At 50.7% G+C, this 21,570-nt stretch overlaps 1 protein-coding gene across 6 annotated transcripts in view; it reads left to right on the top strand.

Annotated features, from left to right (window-relative positions):
- Window positions 1-21,570, top strand: part of ABLIM3 (actin binding LIM protein family member 3) — a 109,607-nt gene that overhangs the window by 57,508 nt on the left and 30,529 nt on the right. For all 6 annotated transcript variants that reach the window (XM_045999547.1, XM_045999546.1, XM_045999545.1 and 3 more), the window contains exons 6-8: window positions 705-831; window positions 4,620-4,713; window positions 11,763-11,850. In XM_045999547.1, coding sequence (XP_045855503.1) covers window positions 705-831; window positions 4,620-4,713; window positions 11,763-11,850 — 309 coding nt within the window. The remainder of the gene's footprint in view (window positions 1-704; window positions 832-4,619; window positions 4,714-11,762; window positions 11,851-21,570) is intronic.

Raw genomic sequence — 21,570 nt, 5'->3', positions numbered from 1 at the left:
GAACACCCCCTGGTTGGGGATGGTCTTACCAGACTCTCTAACCCTTGGCGAGGGGAATGTCCCACATACTATAAGCATGTTGGGGCGGGGGAAGGCACGGGAAACTGTCCTCCTGGGTGCTGTGAGGTCCTCTCCTTCATGCTCATCCAGTTCCTACTATGTGTTGAGCACAGCACAGAGAATGCATTTATGCACAAAACACAGACAGGGTCCTTGTCATGGAGCACGCGGCCCAAGAGCAGGAAAAAATTAGATACTGGGCTTATCCCCTGCAGCTGTGCTGCTCGACTTGCCACTGCTTGGAGACCTTCAGTAGACGGTCTGCAGGCTCCCAGGTGCTGCTGATGTGACCAGTGCCCAGGCCATGAACAGTAGTGCGCTTAGTTAGCTGTTTGAGGGCAGGCCAGACTCGGGACAGGGTCCATCTGTGAGGGATGAAGAGCGGTCAGGATGACAGAGAGCTTTCTGGAGGAACCCTAGCATGTCTTTCTTTCTCCCTCACATCCAGTCCTCCTGTCCAGCAGCCCAGGCTCCGGGGCTCTTTCTTCCACCTGGTAGAGCTTGGGCAGGTGCCCGGGCCAACCTGGGAGCTGCTATGGGAAGGCCGCTTTTCAGGGACGGGTTTCCATCCCCAGGGCTGAGAGGACAGCAGAAGTCAGGGACCCTGGGATGTTCTGCTCAGTGGCGTCCCCTTGTCTTTGCAGACTGCGCTGGGTGCAAAGAGGAGATCAAGCATGGCCAGTCACTCCTGGCACTGGACAAGCAATGGCACGTCAGCTGCTTCAAGTGCCAGACCTGCAGCGTGATCCTCACGGGGGAGTACATCAGCAAGTGGGTGTCTCCCCCTCCCCCATCCCTGCCTGGCTTCCAGGACCCCTGCATTCCACCGGCCTGCCCCGGGGGACCCTCTCCTGGATCTCCCAGGCCACCTCCTTCCACTTGGCCTCCCGCCACCACACTCCCACAGCCACAAAGAAGAGCTCCCCAGCCCCCGGGGAGCTTCCTCTTCCTGAGATGCTCTTCTTGCCATTGCCAAGTTCCCTCCTCCCCTCCCTCTGGTCTCAGTCCGCAGCCAGCCGCTGCTCTCCAGAGGTCTACTGTCCCTGCCGCCTCCTCTCCCCCAACCCCAACCCTCCCGGGGTGTGTTCCTTTCACTCAGGCTCTCACCGTTTGCAGTCATATTCTCATCCATGTTAACTTCTGACAATGACGATAACCTTAGCTACGGTTCACTGAGGTTTTATGACGTACAAAGGATATGCTAATGGCCGTGGATGGGTTATCGCATTAAACCCTACAACTCCCCCCCACCCCGTGAGGCGTCTGTCCCCATTTTAAAAACTGTAAAAGTGGAGGCTTGAGGAAGTAAGTAACTTGCTCTGTGATGATATTTAATGTCGTCCTCGCCTAGGCAGAGCGTCTCTTTTACTGCTGTTGCCGTTAGCGTGATGCCCATCCCCTGGCCAACAATACAGTTGTTGAATTAATTGAATTGAGATGAGATACAAGGGACACAGGAAGCTATCAGCAGAGAGGACACCACCCCCAGGGGCTGCACTGGGTCCCCCAGGACGAGCCCCGCCCCCCCGACCTCCAGACTCTAATGACCATATTCCCAAAATCAGGCACCAGAAAGAAGTTGACGGCCACAGCCCCTCACAGCGCTGTTGCTGTCTGAGCCAGACACTGCTGGGGCGCGGGCTGACCCACTGCCAGGATGGGGCAAGCATGTAAAGCCATAGCGTGTCCGGGTTTCACCGTCAGGAGAGCTATACTCTAACAAGGGAGATAAACAGATACATAAAAAATTACGGCACCAGGAGGTAGGTGATGGGGAGCCCAAGAGTTTTGTTCTTTCAGACCCTTTGGATTATAAGCAACAGAAAACCCAGTTCAAGCCCACTTAAGCAAAAATGAGTTTATTGGCTCAGAAATGGGAAGGCCAGAGGCCCGCCGACTTCCAGCACGGCTGAATCCAGGGACTTAAAGATGTTACTGGCACTGCGGAGGTCTCTCTCTCTCTCTCTCCTCCTACCCGCCCCTCAGCTCTCCCTTCCTCTGTGTTGGATTTATTCTCAAATAAGCTCTCCCCCAAGGGTATTAAAGACAATCACCGGTATCTCAGGGTTTCATTCTACCAGCATAGCAAGCCCAGCAGAGAGACAGAGGCCCCTTTCCCAAGGACCCCAGCAAGAGTCCCACGGTTGTCTCTGATGCGGCCACCCTTGGGCCACACTCCCATTCCTGACCAATCACTGGTCAAAAGGACGTGACTCCTAGAGCCAGAAAGCAGCCCTCTGTGACCCACAGTAACTGAGTGGGAAGGAAAACCAGGCGAGGCTATGGGCAGAAAGGGACACGGATGCCGCCAGGCAGCACTGTCTGGGTCAGAGGTCCAAGTGACAGTCTCGGATTATTCTGAGAAAGAAAGGAGCACTTCTAACTAGCAGGGAGTGAAATCTGAAATCTGGGAGAGCTTCAGGGAAGACAGCACTCTTTGAGCCAGACCTTGAAAACGAGGGTAAGATTTGAAAACACACAGAAGGAAAGCTTGTAGGCGGAATGCCCAGCCTGGACAAGGGCAAGGGCACCGTATCTGCCCGGAGCTCCAACGTGTGCGCAGGTGCACCACGGTCCCAGGCTGCAGAGGGGAGCTGAGGTCAGGCACCGAGAGCTTTGAAGGCCATGCTAGGAGGAGGTTGGCATCTCAATGCATGCCTGCCAAGTAAGAAGTGCCCTTACTGAGTCTCCGGCCTGGAGTCCTTGAGTCTGTGAGCCTCAGCCGGGGGTGTGGGGTTCACGCAGAGCTCCTCTCAAGAAAGCTCAGCCCTCCTAAGGCCTCTGCAGCCTGGCGCTGGGCTCCTCATCTGGCTGCTCGCACAGTGGCAGGCTCAGAGAGACACCACCTCCGGGATTGACGCCTGGGTTAGCAGCCCAGCCTGCCTGCATAAGGGACTTAACCCTTCGGAGTCTGTTTCCTTGTTTATAAAAACAGGTAGGAAGACCTACCTCACAGGATGGTACCAAGGCTGAGACATCACCCTCATAAGTGTCTAGTGAATACAAATTGGACCATCTCCCTCTTTTTAGGAATCAGGGATATTTCAAATTCCCAAAGGCCTCCCGACCCCGGGCCCAAACAAGGCAGGATTGGCATGCATACACAAATTTTGCTGGCTCACGGTACCCACCTCCTGACCAATGACTTTCTCCCTGAGCCGAGTCACCCTCCCACACCCATGGAGGGTGGAGGGTTGGCAGGGATGGGAGGAGGCTTGTCTCGGGGGCCTTCAAACAACAGTCTGACTACTGGCCTTTGCTGGGCCCTCTCCTTCAGGAGAACACAGGCTCCCTGCAGCGCGGGGTGGGCTCCAGCAATCCCAGCATGGCAACAACTTAGAGATGAAACAAGGACATGCCTGTCCTTCGGGTCTCTCTGTGTCAGTCAGGTCTGTTACACCCAAAAGTGGGGGCGGCGTCCCTCTCGCCTCAGGGACGCGTTAGCACCACAGAACCGTGTCGTCAGATCCGGTCCTTAGAGCCAGGCAGGGCCCAGAGCTGGGGTGAGATGTCTGATGCCCCCAGCTACCTCCATGTCCACCTTGAAGGCCCCTCTCCGCCATCACGGGGGTTCTTCTGGCAGCCATTTGCTGTGTGGTCATGACAGGCCGGGCCCTGAGCCTGAGCCCCAGGGCATATGGCAGCCATGTCCTTCAGGCCACATGACCACCTGGCGGGGGGTGGGACCAGAGCGCCAGGGTTTGAATCCAGCTTTAGGTCCTCTGAGTTGAGTTTTCTCACCAACACGATAGAGGGAGAGGGATAGTTCTGACCTCCCAGGGCTGCCGTGAGGATTCAATGAAACAATCTGTGTAAAACCCCATCGGAGGGCCCGCCATACACCGGGCCATCCATGTCAGTGGCTGTTAGTAGCAGGGGGCAGTATAAGAATGACTCACAATAACCTTATTACTGTCTGATAATTTAGAGGCTCTGGGCGAAAATGAAGCACATAGGAAGGGGCTAGGATAGGTTCCTCTTATCTCCTGACCCAGAGCAGTCAGATGATTCTCTCACTACAGGTAAAATTTTTTTATCAGGTGAGGAGCCCTGAAGGCTATGCCCAAAGCTTGACCCCATTAATGACCTCCTGGAAGGGGTTGGGAAGAGGGGTAAACTTCTCCCTTTATGTCTTTGTAAGGTGCCAAAGGCAAATACTACCTATTCTAAATAAAATAAAACTTCGTACATTTTTACAATGCATTTTAAAAAGAGTCCTTGGAGATAAAGAGAAGAAAGTGGATGTGGAGAACTTGTGGGAGAGAAATAGAAAGAAGGGGACTAGAAGAGGGATCTCCGTGGCCAGCAGCCCAGACCAGTGGTTCCCAGGTTCACCTGGGAAGTTTGTCAAGAGGCAGATTCCTGGGCCCCCCTCCCAAGCGTTCTCTGATTCTATAAATCTGAGGGGTGTCTTGGGAGTTTGCATTTTTAACAAGCTCCCCCAGTGTTTCTAATCTCGATCCAGTCATCACTGGCTGCAGGTCCAGGAACTTGCCTGTGACACCCCCTATGGACCACCCCCCAGCCTCCTCTCCCTGTGTGTGCATTTCCTCTCGCAGGGATGGCGTTCCGTACTGCGAGTCCGACTACCATTCCCAGTTCGGCATCAAATGCGAGACTTGTGACCGGTACATCAGTGGCAGGGTCTTGGAGGTGAGTGGGTTCAAGTAACTGGGAAAGTGTTTGTGTGGGATGGCCTATGACTCCAAAAGGTCATCACTGAGGATGCCTCCTTCCGTAGCCTACCCACCCCCGCTGCCATGACCTCCGCTGAGTTTACTCCCTGACTTGAGTAGATAACTTTGCCTCTCTGGGCACCCCCCAAAATGAGAAACTGGACAAAATTATTCCTGGTTCCAAAAATGCTGTGCTGGGACTATCAGTGTCATCTCTGGACTCAGACCCAGATAGATCACCACTGAGGGACAATTGTGGTTTTCTTCCCAGCCCTGCTAAAGGATGGAAGCCATTTTTAAGTTTTAAGCATTTGGTAAGGTGCTGATCTAAGAACCAGCTTGTCTAGAGGTTGGCTCCCTGGCTGGTCCATCGCCATGACAACAGCTGTCCCCTGCCTCTGATGACCAGCTCGCTCGCTCTGCCTTTAACAGGCGACCCACAGCTGAGCCCCCGCCCTGGCCCCCTGTCTGCTGCCCTTCCAGGTCTTCCTTCCACACCCTGTGGCCCCAGAAAGCTTCCGATGCTTTGGGACCACCCACCTTGAGGAATTAAAAACAGGAAAGAGTTTGGTACAACAGACGAACAATAGCCTAAGAGCAGGAACAATTGGGTTCGGATATTGACTCAACGGCTAACTCATGCTCAGGTTCACGGTGAGTGTCTTTGCCTCTCCAGGCCTCAGTGTTCCCTTCTGGCGGTGGCTGGGGGACGGCAGACTGGGGCAGCTCTTACGGGCAGGCTCATCAGTCATGTTACAGCTGCCAGTCGGTGACGGTCACCTGCAGTCAGCACTGTGTTGAGAAGGATTCTGCAGCCACCTCTGGGCCCAGCAGGAGAGAGTGTCGTAACCAGGGAGCCCAGGAGATGCACTGAAGCTGAGCCCCAAGGACGAGAAGGAGACTGTCTGGTGATGTGCTAGGGAAAGAATAGAACTTGGCCCCTTCAGGGAACAGAGAAAAAAGCCAGTGGGGCTGAATTATGTAAACTGAGGCTCGGGGAGGATGGTCTAGCACACAGGGCTTACCCCACAGCGCTTTGTAGCCATTTAGGAGTTGGATTTTGGATTAAGTGCAGTGAAAAGGTATTGGAGCGTTTTCAACCGAGGAGCAACGTGGTAAGATTGTAGGGATTCCGAATAGGATAAAGGCACAGAGCTGATAAACCATGAAAACTTCCCAGGGAGCTGTAGGTGTGCAGTGTGGAGGAGAAAGCAAGCTACAGGAGCACAGCTAAGGTGTTGGCCCCGGTTTCCCAGGGCCCCATTCCAGGGTGAGGAATTTGTGTGGGATTCACTGGGCGACAGAGTTTGTGGAAAGACTGAGCATGAGTGACCCACTCAGAGCTGCTCCTCAGAGGGGGATGACGTGATGGACACAGATTACCTGTGGAGGAAAGAACCTGGAAGTGGGAGACAGGTGAGGAGGCCATGACACCCAGGGCAGGACTGGAGACCTGTAGTGGCAGCAGACAGAGAACCCACCTACCTCCCACGTGATGACACTGGGATTCCCACAGCTTTGCTCCAGGGCCACCGGTAGACATGGGGATTGAAGGAAAAGAAGTCAAAAGTTGTACCAGAGCATCAGGCCTGAATGGGAGGAAGTCTGGTGCTGCCCCCTGGGAAACTGGGGGCGGCATGGAAAGGAGCTGATCTGGGCAGAAACAGCGAGTTCCATCGGAGACAGGTTGAGATTGAAATTCCGGGAAGGTTTTGGGAAGGCGGTCAGAAATGTGGAGCAGAGCTCAGGAACACAGCTCGGGCGTGGACGGGATAATCTCAGAGAGGCTAGGATCTGAGGAAGCGGCAGCACCAGGGGAGTCACCCAGGATTGAGAGAGGGAAACAGAGAGAGAGGAAGAGAGGGAGGGAGAGGGAGGGAAAGAGTGGGAGGAGTGAGTTGAAGGCACCCTGGGGAACGGGTGGCACACGGAGACTGAGGGGTTGTCAGAGAAAGAAGAAGAGCCGTCAGGGCTGTGAGGTGAGAATGGGGGCCAGGCCACAAGACGACAGCGCTTCAGAAAGGAGGGCGAGGTCCACCAACCTTGGTCAGATTCTGTGGAGCAGTTGAGGTCTATGTGGGCTGGGGAAAAGCCAGGGAGGGAGAAGGCCTTCCAGAAAGTTTCAAGTCTGCAGGATTAGAGAGGAGAGGCATCTACACCATAGTGGGGGTAAAGGGTCTATGGGATGAGAGGTCATAAAAGAAGACTTTTTTTTTTAAGATTTTATTTATTTATCTGAAACAGAGAGAGAGAATGAGCAAGGGGTATGGGCCAAAGGAGAAGCAGACTCCCTGCTGAGCAGGGAGCCCCAGGCAGGACTTGGTAGAACTTGATCCTGGGACTCTGGGATCATGACCTGAGCCCAAGGCAGACGCCCAACAGACTGAGCCACCCAGGCGCCCCAAAGCAGACTTTTCTTTGGAAAGGGAGGAAATCTGGATCACATGCAGGGCCGCAGGTGGGAATTCATCCCAGCATTTCCAGGCGGCTTTGAAACTCTGTCTGCGGTGGCTATCCTCTCCCTCATGTTATTGGGTTTAGCATCATGGGAGCCTCCTCTCGGGCTGCTGTTGTAACCAGCTTTTGATTGATTCCATTTGTACGAGGCTCCATTAGCATCATGGACTTATTGATTTTTTTTTTCCTTAGCGCTGGGAGAGACTTTTAGCTATCAGCTAGTTAACCCTCCTCGTTTTACAGATGAGAAAAGTGAGTCCTAAGACCCCTAATGTTATTCCAAGGTCATACACAGCATTTCTGGTAAAGCAAGAGCTAAAAATCTAGAACTCGAGATTCCTATATCCCATTAACATGTGCCCACAGCTCTCAGCCACTCAGGGGTGGTCTTTGAGGTTCCATGATGTAGGTAAACAGGTTTCCCTGAGTTCCACGAGCTATTCTAGCAAATTATCAAACCCAGCTTGGGGGCATGGGAACCCCAATTTATAGCCAGTTGGTCAGAAGCAACCTAGGTCTGACAACCTGGGACTTGGGTTGGCACCTGAGGTGGGGAAGAGGCAGCCTTGTGAGACTGAGCCCTTGACCTGCGGGTCTGACGCTCTTTCCAGGTAAATAGTTTCAGAACTGAAGTAAGCTGTAGGACACCCAGCTGGTGTCTCAGAGGATTGCTTGGTGAGGAAACCCAGCCCCCAACACACATCTACTGTCAGACATCTTGTGAGTAGGGTAGTCATGTGAGAGTAAAGGACACATACAGGAGTATCTTTACAGGTAGTCAGGACCTTTTTGGTTGCAAGTGCAGAAATTATACTGAAATGGCTCAGGCCAAAACAGAAATTTATCAGCTCCCATAATAAAACACACAGGCGGAGGGCTTGCTTCAGGCACGGCTGAATCCGGGGCTCAAATGAATGCATTTGGAGTATCCTGCCATCCTGGCTCCACTTCGTCCTGTGTTGGTTTTATTTCAGGAAGGCTGTCCTTCATGATGGGAGAGTTGAACACCAGCTGCTTCAGGACATAAGCCTATCAGACAGCATCTCCAGGGGAAGGAGAGCTTCTCTTTTCTCATAGCTCAGCCTGGGACTTGTTCTCACTGGACAATCTCAGAGCCATCTCCAAACCAATAACTGTGACCATAGAATTGGAATACACTTATTGGTGGTCAGCCCTACTTAACCACATGGACTGATGTGGGGAATATGTAGGACCACCTGGGTAAACCCTGGTGCTGTTTCTGGAAGAAGAGGAAAGGATATTGGCCAGGCAAAAAACACTTGCCCACTACAGGGCCCAGGGCATTTGTAGGGACACAATAGTACATAATGAAATTCCATTTCCCCTTTCCCATTCCCTCCCTAGGCCACCCCACCAGCCCTTCCTCAGTGACAGAGCTCAACACGCTGAATGACAGTCACACTCCCTCCTTCCTTGCCTGTGTCCTCTCCAAGGAGAGCCAGACTGTCCAGTACCACCTGTCCTGACCTTGCTCTGATTCTCAGCCTCTCCAATATGCCCCGTTTTTCTGCCCTATTTTCTTGATTTCAGTTTCTTAACAGATTGTCCCATCTTAACCTCACTGACTTGGTTTCCCTCAGTCTGGTGCCAGCTGGTCTGGCAGCCTCCTTCCCCACATGCTTCCAAGTTGTCACTGTGATGGTGCACAGCGTCTCTCAGCCTGGGTGGGGTGATGGGGCGCGACATTGAGGAAGACGCCAAGCTCGGTTTTGCCAAGGCGCTGTTGCCTCCCTGGAAAACAGGTCTATAATTGAAATGAAAAAGAGACACAAAGTAGGAAGAGGCTACTAATTAAACCGATTGTCCTTGTCATGGTAGGAGAGGTTCAGTCCCATGACATACCAGCTTAGGAAAATAGCAGGCTCCTCCCAAAGTTTGAACACAGTTTGCTTTGGTGATGATAAGGGCATTTCATCGTTGCTGGGAGCCACACAAACCAGATGCAAATAAGGAACACTGGAGATTTTTTTTTTCCTTTTTGAAAAATCTGCCCTTTCTTCATTCTTGCTAAGTTTCTAAAATAAATCAAGTATCTCCAGAATAGAGAAGCCCATGCCTACCCATCCACCACCCCCCAAGAAAAGATTCAGAAATAAGCCTTCAGCATTATTCAATTATAATTTTTGAACTGGAAAAGGAACCCAGTAGCATCCCACCAGCCTAGGAAGGGGCCTATAACAATTTTCCAATATCCATTAATTTCCCGCAGGCATATCCCCCCAAATTAACCTTGCCCTAACATGCAAAATATACATTTGACTCTTAAACAACACGGGGTTAGGAACACTGACCCCACATAGTTGAAAATCCACGTATCCTTTTGACTCCCCAAAAACTTAACTACTAATAGCCTACTGTTGACTGGGAACCTCACCCATCACATAAACATCGATTAACACGTGTTTGTGTGAAGTATGCATTATATACAGTATTCTTACAATAAAGTAAGCTAGGGAGAAGAAGAAAATGCTATTAAGAAAATCATAAGGAAAAGAAAGTACATTTACAATGCTGTATTTATAGAAAAATTTAGTCACCTGTAAATGGACCTAGGCAGTTCAAATCCATGCTGTACAAGGGTCAAGTGTACCTTCAAAACAAGCCCCGCCTTCCCACCCCATCACTGAGCTGAGTTCCTCCATATGGGGAGTCTGGAACCACCACTGAAGGACCCCTACATACCAAGTCCTCTGGGCTTGGATTGTAGTACCAGAACAGTCAGCATGAGTGCTACACGGGGGACCTGCCCCCCAACACCCCCACCCCCATGACCTCCCCTCCCGGGGCCAGTATTGCTACCAGTTTCCAGTGACACCTAGAGGTGTAACCTTCTCTGAGGCTCTTTCTTCCCCCATAGAAGAATTTGCGCTGCAGTTGGAGGGGGCGCCTAGGTGGCTCCGTGGGTTGAGCCTCTGCCTTCGGTTCAGGTCATGATCCCGGGGTCCTGGGATCGAGCCCTGCATCAGGCTCTCTGCTGAGCAGGAAGCCTGCTTCCCTTTCTCTCTCTCTGCCTGCCTCTCTGCCTACTTGTGCTCTCTGTCTGTCAAATGGATAAATAAAATCTTAAAAAAAAAAATTTAAAAAAATAAAGTAGTTGGAGGAAAGGAAAGTGAGGATAGTCAAGGGGGCTCACCAAAACAAGACTGGGGTGAGCTGGGGGATGGGGCAGAGACCCTGGGGTGCAACCGTTACAGGCCTGGAGCCTCAGCGTCAGCAGGTCCTGCCTTTGTGGGGCCCATTATTTGTCCACTGAGCCCTAAAACCCTGTCCTTCACGTGCCACTCTCAGAAGTTTTGCCATGTCTATGGACCCTACCTAATACTTTCTTACCTAATACTTTCATTGGCTTTAAGTTGGCTCACTTACAAATAATAAATAAATAAATAAATAAATAAACATGTAATAGGAAAACCAAGATCTCTTCCTATATTACCAGTAACCAAAATACATAAATATATATACATGTATATGTATATATACACATATATATGTCTACATACCCAGGACCCCAGGATCATGACCTGAGCCAAAGGCAGAGGCTTAACCCATATATACATGTATGTGTGTGTGTATATATATACAGATATATATCTCCTCTATTCTCTCTCTCTCTCTCTCTCTCACACACACACACACACACAGTTCTAACTGGATTCTACTGCTTATGGAGGCTCCAAGCCTCAAACCTATTCTCATTCTGAGAAAGGTAGGTTAGTAAGTTTCAGACAGACGTTAAAGACACAGTAGCCCCAACCTGGTACTCTCGATTCAGCTGACTCGGTTAGAAAAGCATATGACTTGGGGCGCCTGGGTGGCTCAGTGGATTAAGCCGCTGCCTTCGGCTCAGGTCATGATCTCAGGGTCCTGGGATCAGGCCCCGCATCGGGCTCTCTGCTCCGCGGGGAGCCTGCTTCCTCCTCTCTCTCTGCCTGCCTCTCTGCCTACTTGTGATCTCTCTCTCTGTCAAATAAATAAATAAACTCTTAAAAAAAGAAAAAAGAAAAAAAAAAGAAAAGCATATGACTTGATCTCATGATTGTGAATTCAAGCCACATGTTGAGTGTTGAGATTACCTAAATAAATTCAATTTTTTTTTAAATGGAAGCATTGAGAGAGGATTGAAAAGAGGTCCTTTTCATTATTGATCCAGTGTTATTAAATCCCAGGTCCCTGTACCACTCAGAGTCACTCAGGTACTACCAGTGATAAGGGCCCCATTCTTGGGGAAGTAATGAGATGTCCTCCAAGCAAGATTGTTTCCTCATCTAGAAATGAGGAGGTGGGACCAAGGGGTCCTTCCACTGCCCAAATAGAAGTGCAGGTGTCCGGGGAAGTCCCCTGAACTACCTTTGGGGGCCCACGGCATAGAATCACCAAGCTTCCTGGATGGGTTTTTAGATGGTTCTGGACTCCTCTGGGAGACTCCCAACCAACCTTAGGGTCACAAAGGCACCAACAACGCTACCGTGCCTAGAAGATGTTCAAACCCGACCTGCCCTGTGGACAGCAGCCCCAGCTCTGACCTCTTTCCTCTGTCGATGTCCACAGGCAGGAGGGAAGCACTACCACCCGACGTGCGCCCGGTGCGTCCGCTGCCACCAGATGTTCACGGAAGGTGAGGAGATGTACCTCACAGGTAAGCAAATCAGACCTTCTGGAAGGCCTCCCTGTCCACCTATGTTTGTAAAGGAGAGACCATCTCCTTCATTTCAGTGTTATCTTTGTTTTTGACTTGTCCTCAAGACTGCAATTAATTCACCCCACCCTGGGTGGTTTGGGAGAGTTGCCGTTGTGGCTAATGTGAAGTGACATGTAATCTGCCTTCCGTCCCTGTGCGCCTCCGCCCGCTGCTCAGCTGGCCTGCTTCCCGGACCGTGCTCTGAGCAGACTCTCCTGGCTCCGCCCGGGGGGCGAGAGCGGGAGCAGAACCAGGCTGAGGGGTCAGAGAACCCCACAAAGATGGCTGTGTTATGGGACGTGTACAGCATCATGGCCTCTCCCCCACCTCCCTCTCCCGCCCCCCACAACACAGAGCGCCACAGCAGACTGCCTGGGGCTTCCCGCAGACTCTCCGGGTACACCAAAAGGAGTGGAAAGGAACCAGCAGCCTCCAAGAAGTAAAGAGGGACTGGTCCCCCTCTGCCCCCTCCCAAGGCCTAGCCCTCTGGTCCCAGGCTTCTTGCAGGTCGGCCTGTTAGTCCCCAGGCTCTGTTTTCTGCTCCAGCCTCGGCCCAGTCCATCCTCCCAGAATCTCGTGGTGTTCTCGGCGGATCCCTGTCTTCAGGGCCCCTGGCTGCCCACCACTGTAGGTGTCCTCTCGCCGAGGTCTCAGACTGCCTTTCCACTTCTAGCCCTGAATAAACCCAACACGTCGGCTGCTATAGCCCGCCTGCAAGTGCTTCTCTGTCCACTCAGCAACCATTTCCTGAGACGCTACCGTGTGCGGGCTCTGCCCCAGGGCCCCTAACGAGGTCCAGCCCCAGCCCCTTGTGCTGGAAGGGGCCGCAGTGAGGAATCCCACAGATAACCGGCCATCGCGATAAGCTTCATGAAGGGGAGAGGTATGGGACTCTGAGAGCCCTAATGTGTGGGGTGGGCCTCGGGGAAGATGCCCTGAGGAAAGGCCAGGAGCCGGGACCCAAAGGATGGTGGGCTAAGAATCGCCCCCTGAGGGGACAGAATCCACCAGTCTCTGAGGTGGGTAAAGAAAGCGCAGGTGTGGGGGCCATAGTGGGGGAAGTGAGGCCTGGTGGGAGACAGGGGCAGACAGGGAGCTCATTCCCTGCTGAGTCCTCGTCCTTGTTGTTGCGCTTTGATCTCCTGCCTGCTGGCTTCCTCCAGTCTCCCACACCCTCCTCTGGAAGTCCTGCCATTCTAGGCCCAGGTGGGTCACTCCGGCCTTCACCACCCCCTCTGGTGCCCCCGACCCCGCCCACAACTTACACACTCCCTCCTTCCTGGTCCCTCCAGCTTGCCGTGGAGTCCTCCTCAGCCTTCTCCAGGAGACTGTTTGCTCCTGACATGGACCCCACTAAGTCCTCACTCTACAGGGGGTCATTGTTGGCTGATGCATGAGCTAAGAGGGCTCTTCCTCCACATTTCCCCTCAAAGCAGGACTAAGGCCAGGGAAACAGTCACAGAGCGTGTGTCTTCCTGTCACGCTAGGCACTGTGTGCCTTTGTCTAGAGCAGGGTTTCTCAACCATTGCACTGTTGACACTTTGGGCCAGAGAAGTCTTTGGTGTAGGGACTCTCCTAGGCCATGCATGGTGTTTAGAGGCACACCTGACCTCTACTCGCTCAGTCCCAACAACGTACTCCTTCCGATTTTGACAACCCAAAATATCCCAGACATCCACCCTAGGGAGGCAAAACTGTTCTCAGTTGAGAACCACTGACCCAAAGATAGTCAAGAGAATCTCATACCTTCTACTGGGAATGCTGGAGCAGGAACTCTCGGTTGGATTGGACTAGGTGTCCATTTCTGAGATGCTATGAGCTTACAACTACCTACTTATATATACAGTTAGACAGGTACCACAGATGGAAGGTCCCAGAGGTCACCCTAGACTAATAGAAACAGCTCTCATTGTATAGATAGGAGCTATGAGGCCCAGAGGAATGTAGAGCATGTAGGGGCAGACTGGCTTTATGACACCCCAGGGCTCTTCCCACCTCACCTCCTGGGACCCAGGCTCTGCCAGCTACTTAGGTCCCAACAAGGACTGGACCTTCCTCTTCCATCAGCGCTGATCCCTAGAGCTTCCTGCTGCAGGATGCTGGGTTACATGCGGGGAGTCCCCCTGAGTCTCAGAACCCTGCATAATGTCTTTGTGCACCTCGACCACCAGGAATCTGGACTGTGCACTTAGTTTGGAAATTCGTTGCATGGTGTTCCTCTCCCCCTCTCCTGGTAAACACATTTCCTAGTGTTGAAACTATTCTCTCACTCACATCTCTAGAATTATCAACATCTTTATTTCCCTTCCCGAATTCCCAACCCCGATCTCCCCATTTAGTGCCTTGAATGGCTGGCTGCACTGCTTACCAAGTTTTTGACCTTGGGCAGGTCTCTTAACACTGAACCTTAGTTACCTAGCCTGTAAAATGGGCTAATAACAGCCCCTATAAGATATGGTAGGTTTGTGACACATGGAAAACTCTTAGTTCTTTCATTCATTCAACAAATATCTATTGGGCACTACCTGTGTGTGCCCAGTGCTCCCTTAACAACTGGAGATGTAGCAGCGAGCAGGTCTGACAAGTTCACTGCCCTCACGGAGCTCATGTCCTCATGTATCCAGAATCTCCACGCCTTGCTTCTGGCCAGAACGTCACAGAATGCTGAAAGGGTTAAGTGATTAAGGGAACAGTTTGGTGATCATTTGAGAGAATGTGCAATCAAACCTACGAGAGAGAGGCCTGCGGGAGGTGGGAGATATTTTTGGTGATGAAGAAGGGCCTGTCACCCTCCTCCTTAATTATCTCCATTCCTACCCTCCTGGCTCCTAGGAGAGTGGGAGTAATTGCAGGGCGTTCAAGGACCTGCCTCAAGGGATGCTGTGTGATTGTACAGTGAGGGGGCCCAGGCCTTCCCATGCTGGAGTCATGCTGACTCCGGCTGTGTGAGTCTTAGGGGATGCAGCCACCTGGAAGTTCTGCTGCCCCTGAGAACCAGGCCTCTGATTGTCTTGGACATCCTCCTGGGGGGCGTGGGAAGAGTAACTAGCTCTCAGAATGATATTCCCCAGAAATGGCAAGAAAACTCTCCGCACAGGCAGCACAGAAGTGAGGAGAGCTGGGAGTCCTGGGTTCGAGGACCAGCATGTCTGCGGATGGGCTGTGATCTTGAGAAATGACTTCCTTCTCTGGGTCTCTTCCCTCACCTGCAAAATGAGAATAATTGTTCTCCCTCGTTCATACATTCAAACTGGGGCCATGCTATGTGCCAGGCTCTCTGTGATGTGCTGGGAGCTCAGACATGAACGAAGCAGGAGAGCCTGCTTCCTCGGCAGAGTGTGCTCTCGGGAGGGGAGGCTGACTTCAATCAAATAGAAGCATAGATATAATGACCAGCTGTGATAAATGCAGAGAAGGGAAAGTTTGGGAGCCATGGGAGTGTGCTTAGAAGGCTCCTGATCTAGTCTGGGAGGTCAGAGGAGGCTCTGCTGAAGAGGGGAAATTTCAAGCCAAGATCTTGGAAATGAGTAGGAGGTGGGAGGGTGAAGAGGGAAGGAAAGATGGTGGAGGCGGAGGGATCAGCAGGTGCAAAGGCCCGCTGTGGGAGGACATGTCATGTGGTGGAGAAACTGAGGCAGGCTCCCCACCCCCACCACCACCCGCCTACAGAGAGCAGGTGTGCTCCACAAGGTCCTCATGAATATCAGAGAGGCTGAATGCGAAAGTGCAAAGTGCCCCGTGCAGAAGCAACATACAAGACAGAGACAGAGAGAGAGCAAGCGAGCATTAGGAAGGTTGCAAAGTTTAAGAACCCAGTCTCGTCAGTTCTGGAGCGGGACGCAACAAGGCACTGGCAGCGGGCCTCGGGAGGTTCTTCGGGTCAGTTTGTTTGTGTTTTGATTACGGTGTGATGGCTTTCTGATGAGCTCTAATTGGGAGAAGGCTGACGTGTGTCGAGGGGAGAACTTCTGGGGCCCCCCGGAGACCAAAGCAAGTTTTCTTCTATTTGTTTTAAGTTCTGTTGTGCATTCAGTCTTTTCACTGCTTCTGTAAAGATGCCAGATTTCTAATCTGTTTGTTGTCCAAACCCTTCATTTGGGTTTCACCAGGAAATCACGTCATTGATTCCGTGCAGCGGAATAATAGCCGAGATGCTACAGGTTTAGGCAAAACACACCGAAATCACAAAGCTTACAGCTGCTGGGTCGGCGGGAGTTTTTCTAAACCCAAAATGTGGCTCGTCAGATAGAATCTGGCTTTATTCTAAAAACACCTGGACCCGGGGAAAAGGAGAGATAGACTTTGTTCCTGTCCATCTTTCTACGCTGCATACACCCCTGCTCTGAGGGTCTGAGAGAGAAGGAGGCTGGGAACCCAGGAGCTCGGCTGCAGAGTTTTAAATGGGTCTCTGTTATCATTCGTATAGTGAACTACACAGGCAGGAAATCCTGACAAACCTGGCTCTGCTAAAGGAAGAAATGTAACAAATTGTAGGTCCTGCTAATCATAATAATAATGGCCCATCAACTGATACTTGTGGAGTACTTAGTATGTGCCAAGCAATGTACTACAAGTTTTTTTTTTTTAAGATTTTATTTATTTATTTGACAGACAGAAATCACAAGTAGGCAGAGAGGCAGGCAGAAAGAGAGAAGCAGACTCCCCGAAGAGCAGAGATCCCGATGTGGGGCTCGATCCCAGGACCCTGGGATCATGACCTGAGCTGAAGGCAGAGGCTTTAACCCACTGAGCCACCCAGGCGCCCCTGTACTACAAGTTTTAACCAGCTGAGCCACCCAGGCTTCCCTGTACTACAAGTTTTAAATGCAGTCTCCCATTGTATCCTCCCAACAGCCCTGTGAGTTAAGAGCCATGAATATCCCCCATGTAGAGAAGAAGAAGGTTAGAGAGGTTATGTCTCTGGGCCAAGGTGAGCTGGCCTATCTTCCTAGGCTTCGTTTAAGGCAGTTTCTCCCATTTCTTTTCAGAATTCTTTTCTTTTTAAAGATTTTATTGTTTACTTATTTATTTGAAAGAGAGAGAACGAGCAGAGGGAGGGACAGAGGGAGAAGGAGAGGAAGAGGGAAAAGCAGACTCTCCCATTAAGCAGGGAGCCGAACTCAAACTCAGGGCTCAATCCCAGGACCCCGAGATCACGACCTGAACTAAAGTCAGACCCTGAATTGACTGAGCCTCCCAGGAGCCCCCATTTTCAGAATTATTAACCTGTAGGTTGTAGTTGGCCTTCTGAATCCAATGAATCTCTTAGAAATTGCTTGCTGAAGTTTGCATGTAAGTTTATTTCTCAAAGGAGAGGGTCTGTAGCTTTTCTCAAATTTTCAGAGGTGTCCAGGGCCCAACATCAAGTCAGGAGCCCCAGTTCTGTGTTAACACAAATCCAAAACAGAACCCTGAATGCTTGCTTTGGTAATTACCCCAAAACCTTCTCTTCTATAAGGTAGTCTATTTCAGATCACTTTTTTTTTTTAGTTCAGATGATAGAAGGTTCTGGCACCAGGAGGTGTGTATTTCTGGCACAGCTGGGGATGCCACTGACATACAGGAAGGCTTCTTTTTCCTCTGACAAGTACCTTAAAAGAGGTGCATGGAACAAACAGATGTTCAGGGCAGGTGCCTCCCGTTATTATGGCTTTGGAGAACACCAGCCCTCAGTCATATCTACGTGTCTCATCAAACCACACTTTAAAAGGCACCAACGTACTATTGGTTGCTATAAGCTAGTTTAGCATTGTTACTTTAAATTGGATCTCTCTACTGACAGCTTAGCTTGTAGGAGTAATGCTTCAAAACTTTAAATCTCATGTTTCCCCAATCCTGCTACATAATTTTAGACTCTTCAAACATATCCTGTTACTGTACTAAATTGATACCTCCTAACGTCTGAATCTACTAAGCCTATTTCACTTGAAATAGACTACATTTTCATTTTGGATGAGCTGCGATTTTTTTTTTAGACTTTTAGGGTTACCAAACATCTTGCAGCCTATAGAAAATATTATAGCGTAGTAGTTTGAAGTTGATATTTTAAAGTCTGTTTGCAACTTGCTTCTTCTTTCCGGTAACCTCAAACTCCAGACAATGTGGCTATTTTCTCGAGAGTTACATGTCGCATCTACTTCGCCAGCCAATTTGTCCGTGTTGGTCAGAATTAGGTCCTGAGTAGCAATTTCCCTGGCTGCTTCCTCTATTTCCTGAGAAACAAAATTGCCCGCTGGGCAAGTCAAGAACTTGTCAGATACTCGGGTTTTCACTCAACGAGATATTTTATTAGTCTGGACTTTTTAGGTGGTAGAAAGAACATTAGGTAAAAGGGGACTGATCATCTCACAGAACTGAGAAGCATCTAGAAGCGGCACGATGGGGTTGAGGAGCCCACAGGGGTCGCAGGTGGTTCTGCTCTTTGCTTCCTTCAGTGCGTGACCACCCGGTGTCCAGCCCTGCACCGGCTGTCTCAGTATTGGGAAAGGAGGGCTCCGTGGTCCCAGAGGGGCAGTATTCCGTGTCAAGTTCAGCACAGAAGTCCCAGAGAGGCTCTGTGGAGCCTGAGTCGGTCATATGTGCATACCCAGGCCAGGGCGAGGACACCATGCTGGACAGAGCGAGACACCCCAATGTCCCCATCTGAAAACAGGGATAGCACTAGGCCCACCTCGCCAGGCTGTGGGATTAAGGGAGCGAATGCACGAGGAAGGCTTTGCACTGAGCCTGGCCCTCCCAGGTCTGCCCATCTGAGATCATGTAAACATCCGGGAATGTAGAAATGGCCACGCCCCGTGACGCATGCGCTCAAAAATGCTGGCTGTGGTCAACATTACCGTCATTAGTAATAACGCTTAGCATACGGCTTAGCCTCTAGGGTCAGTAAATGTTAATTATCGTGGTGAGCCTTGACTTAAGTACCACTGTTCTAAGGTATGTAGCGTAAGGCCTGGCATAGGCGCTTTCTAAATGTTAGTTATAATACTAACAATAATAAGGAAGCTTAGTGGGTGACACGTAGTAAGCACTCCTTGCAGTGTAATTGCCGGCATCACTCTCGTGATCAGCAGTGAGTATTTCCCGTGAGCCTCTGCACCTGGGTGCTGCCACACTCCTTCCTTCATCCCGCCCCCTAGCCTGCATGCTAACCAGCTTCCTGGGAGCTGAGCACTTTCTCCCTCCACCTCTTTATTAAGCTTCAAGCCCACTTGATCCTCTCAGCGGAGGCAAATGAGGCTTTTCTACGTCTCCTGAGCTGCCCTCGTCCCTGGGCCCAAGCCCAGGCTCCCTGAGGGTTGTGCTGGCAGCCAAACCCGGCTTCTGTTCACCAACTCCACCCACATAGCCAACCCTGTGCTTGCCGCAGGCCCCTCACTCCCCCAGGACCAAAGTTCCCGGGAGTAGAAGAAGAGTAAACTCTACCCATCCTGCCCTTGGGTCTCTCCGGTACTCCTTTCCCCTTCCCCACACTGGATCCTGGCAAAGAGGGGTTTTTTGGTAGGGGAGGGTAGATGATGATAACTACAACAGCTAACATTTGCATACTGCCCACGCTAACAGACCTTGTGCTACCTGCTCTATGAATATGAACTCACTAAAGGCCACAACAGACCTCTGAGGCAGATAGTGTTATCATTCCCATTTCATCAGTGGGGAGACTGAGGCACAGAAAGGTAACTGACTTGCTCTAGACGATGGAGGTAAGCAGTGATGTAACTGGCATTCAGACCCCAGAAGAATATTAGGACAAATAAGGCATAGATTGCACAATACGCGGAAAAGACTTATCAGGGCCCAAGATTATACTTGGGTTGTTATTGTGGGTCAGATGCGACAGAAAGGCTCACTTGTCTCCCTATTGCGGAGTTTGGGACCCTTCAGTAATAAGTGAAACGTCAAGTATCCTGTGGTCTACAGAAGCCGTCCACCTGCTAGGGGCAGGGAGTGGGGATTTTCAGGTTCAAGGTAAAATTCATGTATCCTAAAAGTAACCATTTTACGGTATACAATTCAGTAGCTTTTAGGATCTTGACAATGCTGTACAACGACCTCCTCTATCTAGTTACAAAACATTTTTACCCCAAAAGGAAACACATACCCACTGAACACTTCCCATTCCCCCTCCCGCTAGAGCCTGGCAACTACGAATGTGCCATCTGTCTCTATAGTTTACCTATTTGAGAAATTTCGTATAGATGGAAGAATCCTACAACACATAGGCTTTTATGTCTGGCTTCTTTCACTTAGCACAGCATTTTTTCTAGATCCATCCATGTTATCACATGTATCAGTGTTTCCTTCCTTTTTATGGCTGAATGCTAGTCACTGTGTGGGTACAGCATGTCTCTGTGTCCGGGCAGGGATTTTAAAAGAGCCATTCCATATGGTGAGTGCTGTGAAATGTGTAAACCTGGCGATTCACAGACCTGTATCCCTGGGGATAAAAATACATTATATGTTTATAAAAAAATTTAAAAATTAAAAAAAAAAAAAAGCCATTCCAAGATCCTAGCAAGTCTGAGTCACAGAGGTTGTTCCACTGACAAACAGGCAGAACTTTGAGAAACCTCATCCTGCTATGGTCATGAGAAGTCCGGGGAAGAAAGCTGCTGTGAGAGTACATCCTGGCTGGGATCCGGGCTTGAAAATCTAACTGCCTACTGAAATGGAAGAGAAGGACCCGGAGGCAGACAGCAGGGAGGGTCACTGGCCACCTGCCGGGTCGAAAAGCATTCAGATACCGAAAAACAAAAAAACGCCGTGCTGGGCAAATAGAACCTTTGGGTGAGCTGGGTTCCGTCACTGCTATGTTCATAAGCCTGGCTGGGTGGTCTGGAAGACTGTGGGACCAGGTCTGGCTTTGGCCTTAAAATCTCCACTAATGCGGGGAGAGGGGGGGGGAGGTTGGCAAATTGAATTTCAATGTCCCGCAGAGAGAAGGGTGGGTTCCCAAACGTTAAGTAACCCAAAAGAATAACCCAAATGTGGGGTGTGCCGTCACCAGTCAGAGAGACAAGGCTGATGTTTCCTGTTCTGGGGATTAAGAAGAGCCTTACCATCGGCCAAGGGACAGCTTTGGAGATCCCAATCTTGGCCTCTGAGTCAGTTCACAAGGAAATAGCTAATCCCTCCCCTCCGTAACTTCTACACGAGGTTTGAACCGCAGGACAGTGTCCGAGGACAAGGGTGTGACTCATGGAACCAGGAGCCTAACCAGCAAAAGGTGTTAACTTCCTACAAGAAGTCAAGACATTCCTCTGTCTTATACAACTGGTTCTTTATCCCATCACATTCCAAAGGAACAGAATTGGAGTGTCAAGGAGTACTCAGCCCTGTGGTTCTCCACTTTGGAATCCTAAGTCCCTGGGGAGCTTGTCGCAGATTATCAGGCCCCGCCCACCCCCAGGAGCTGACTTCAGGGGCCTCCTGGGAGCCCAGGAATCTGCATTTTACCAGGCTTCTGGACAACTGGGCCACAGCTCCCACTTGGGCAAACCCCAGTCCAGTGAATATTCTGATAGAAACTCACTCTGGAATTGTAGCTGTCAAATCAGAGTCTAAATTGTACTGTTTGTCCAAATTCCGGAGCCCAGCTTAGAGAACTCAACTGGCCTAAAACAGAATAATGTGTTTCTTTTGTTTTATTCATTCACTCCATGAGTATTTATTGAGAATCT

The sequence above is a fragment of the Meles meles genome, chromosome 3, assembly GCF_922984935.1.
Source record: "Meles meles chromosome 3, mMelMel3.1 paternal haplotype, whole genome shotgun sequence".
Taxonomy (NCBI): Eukaryota; Metazoa; Chordata; class Mammalia; order Carnivora; family Mustelidae; genus Meles; species Meles meles.
Note: the sequence above shows the minus strand (reverse complement) of the source record. Positions and strands in the feature narration are given on the sequence as shown.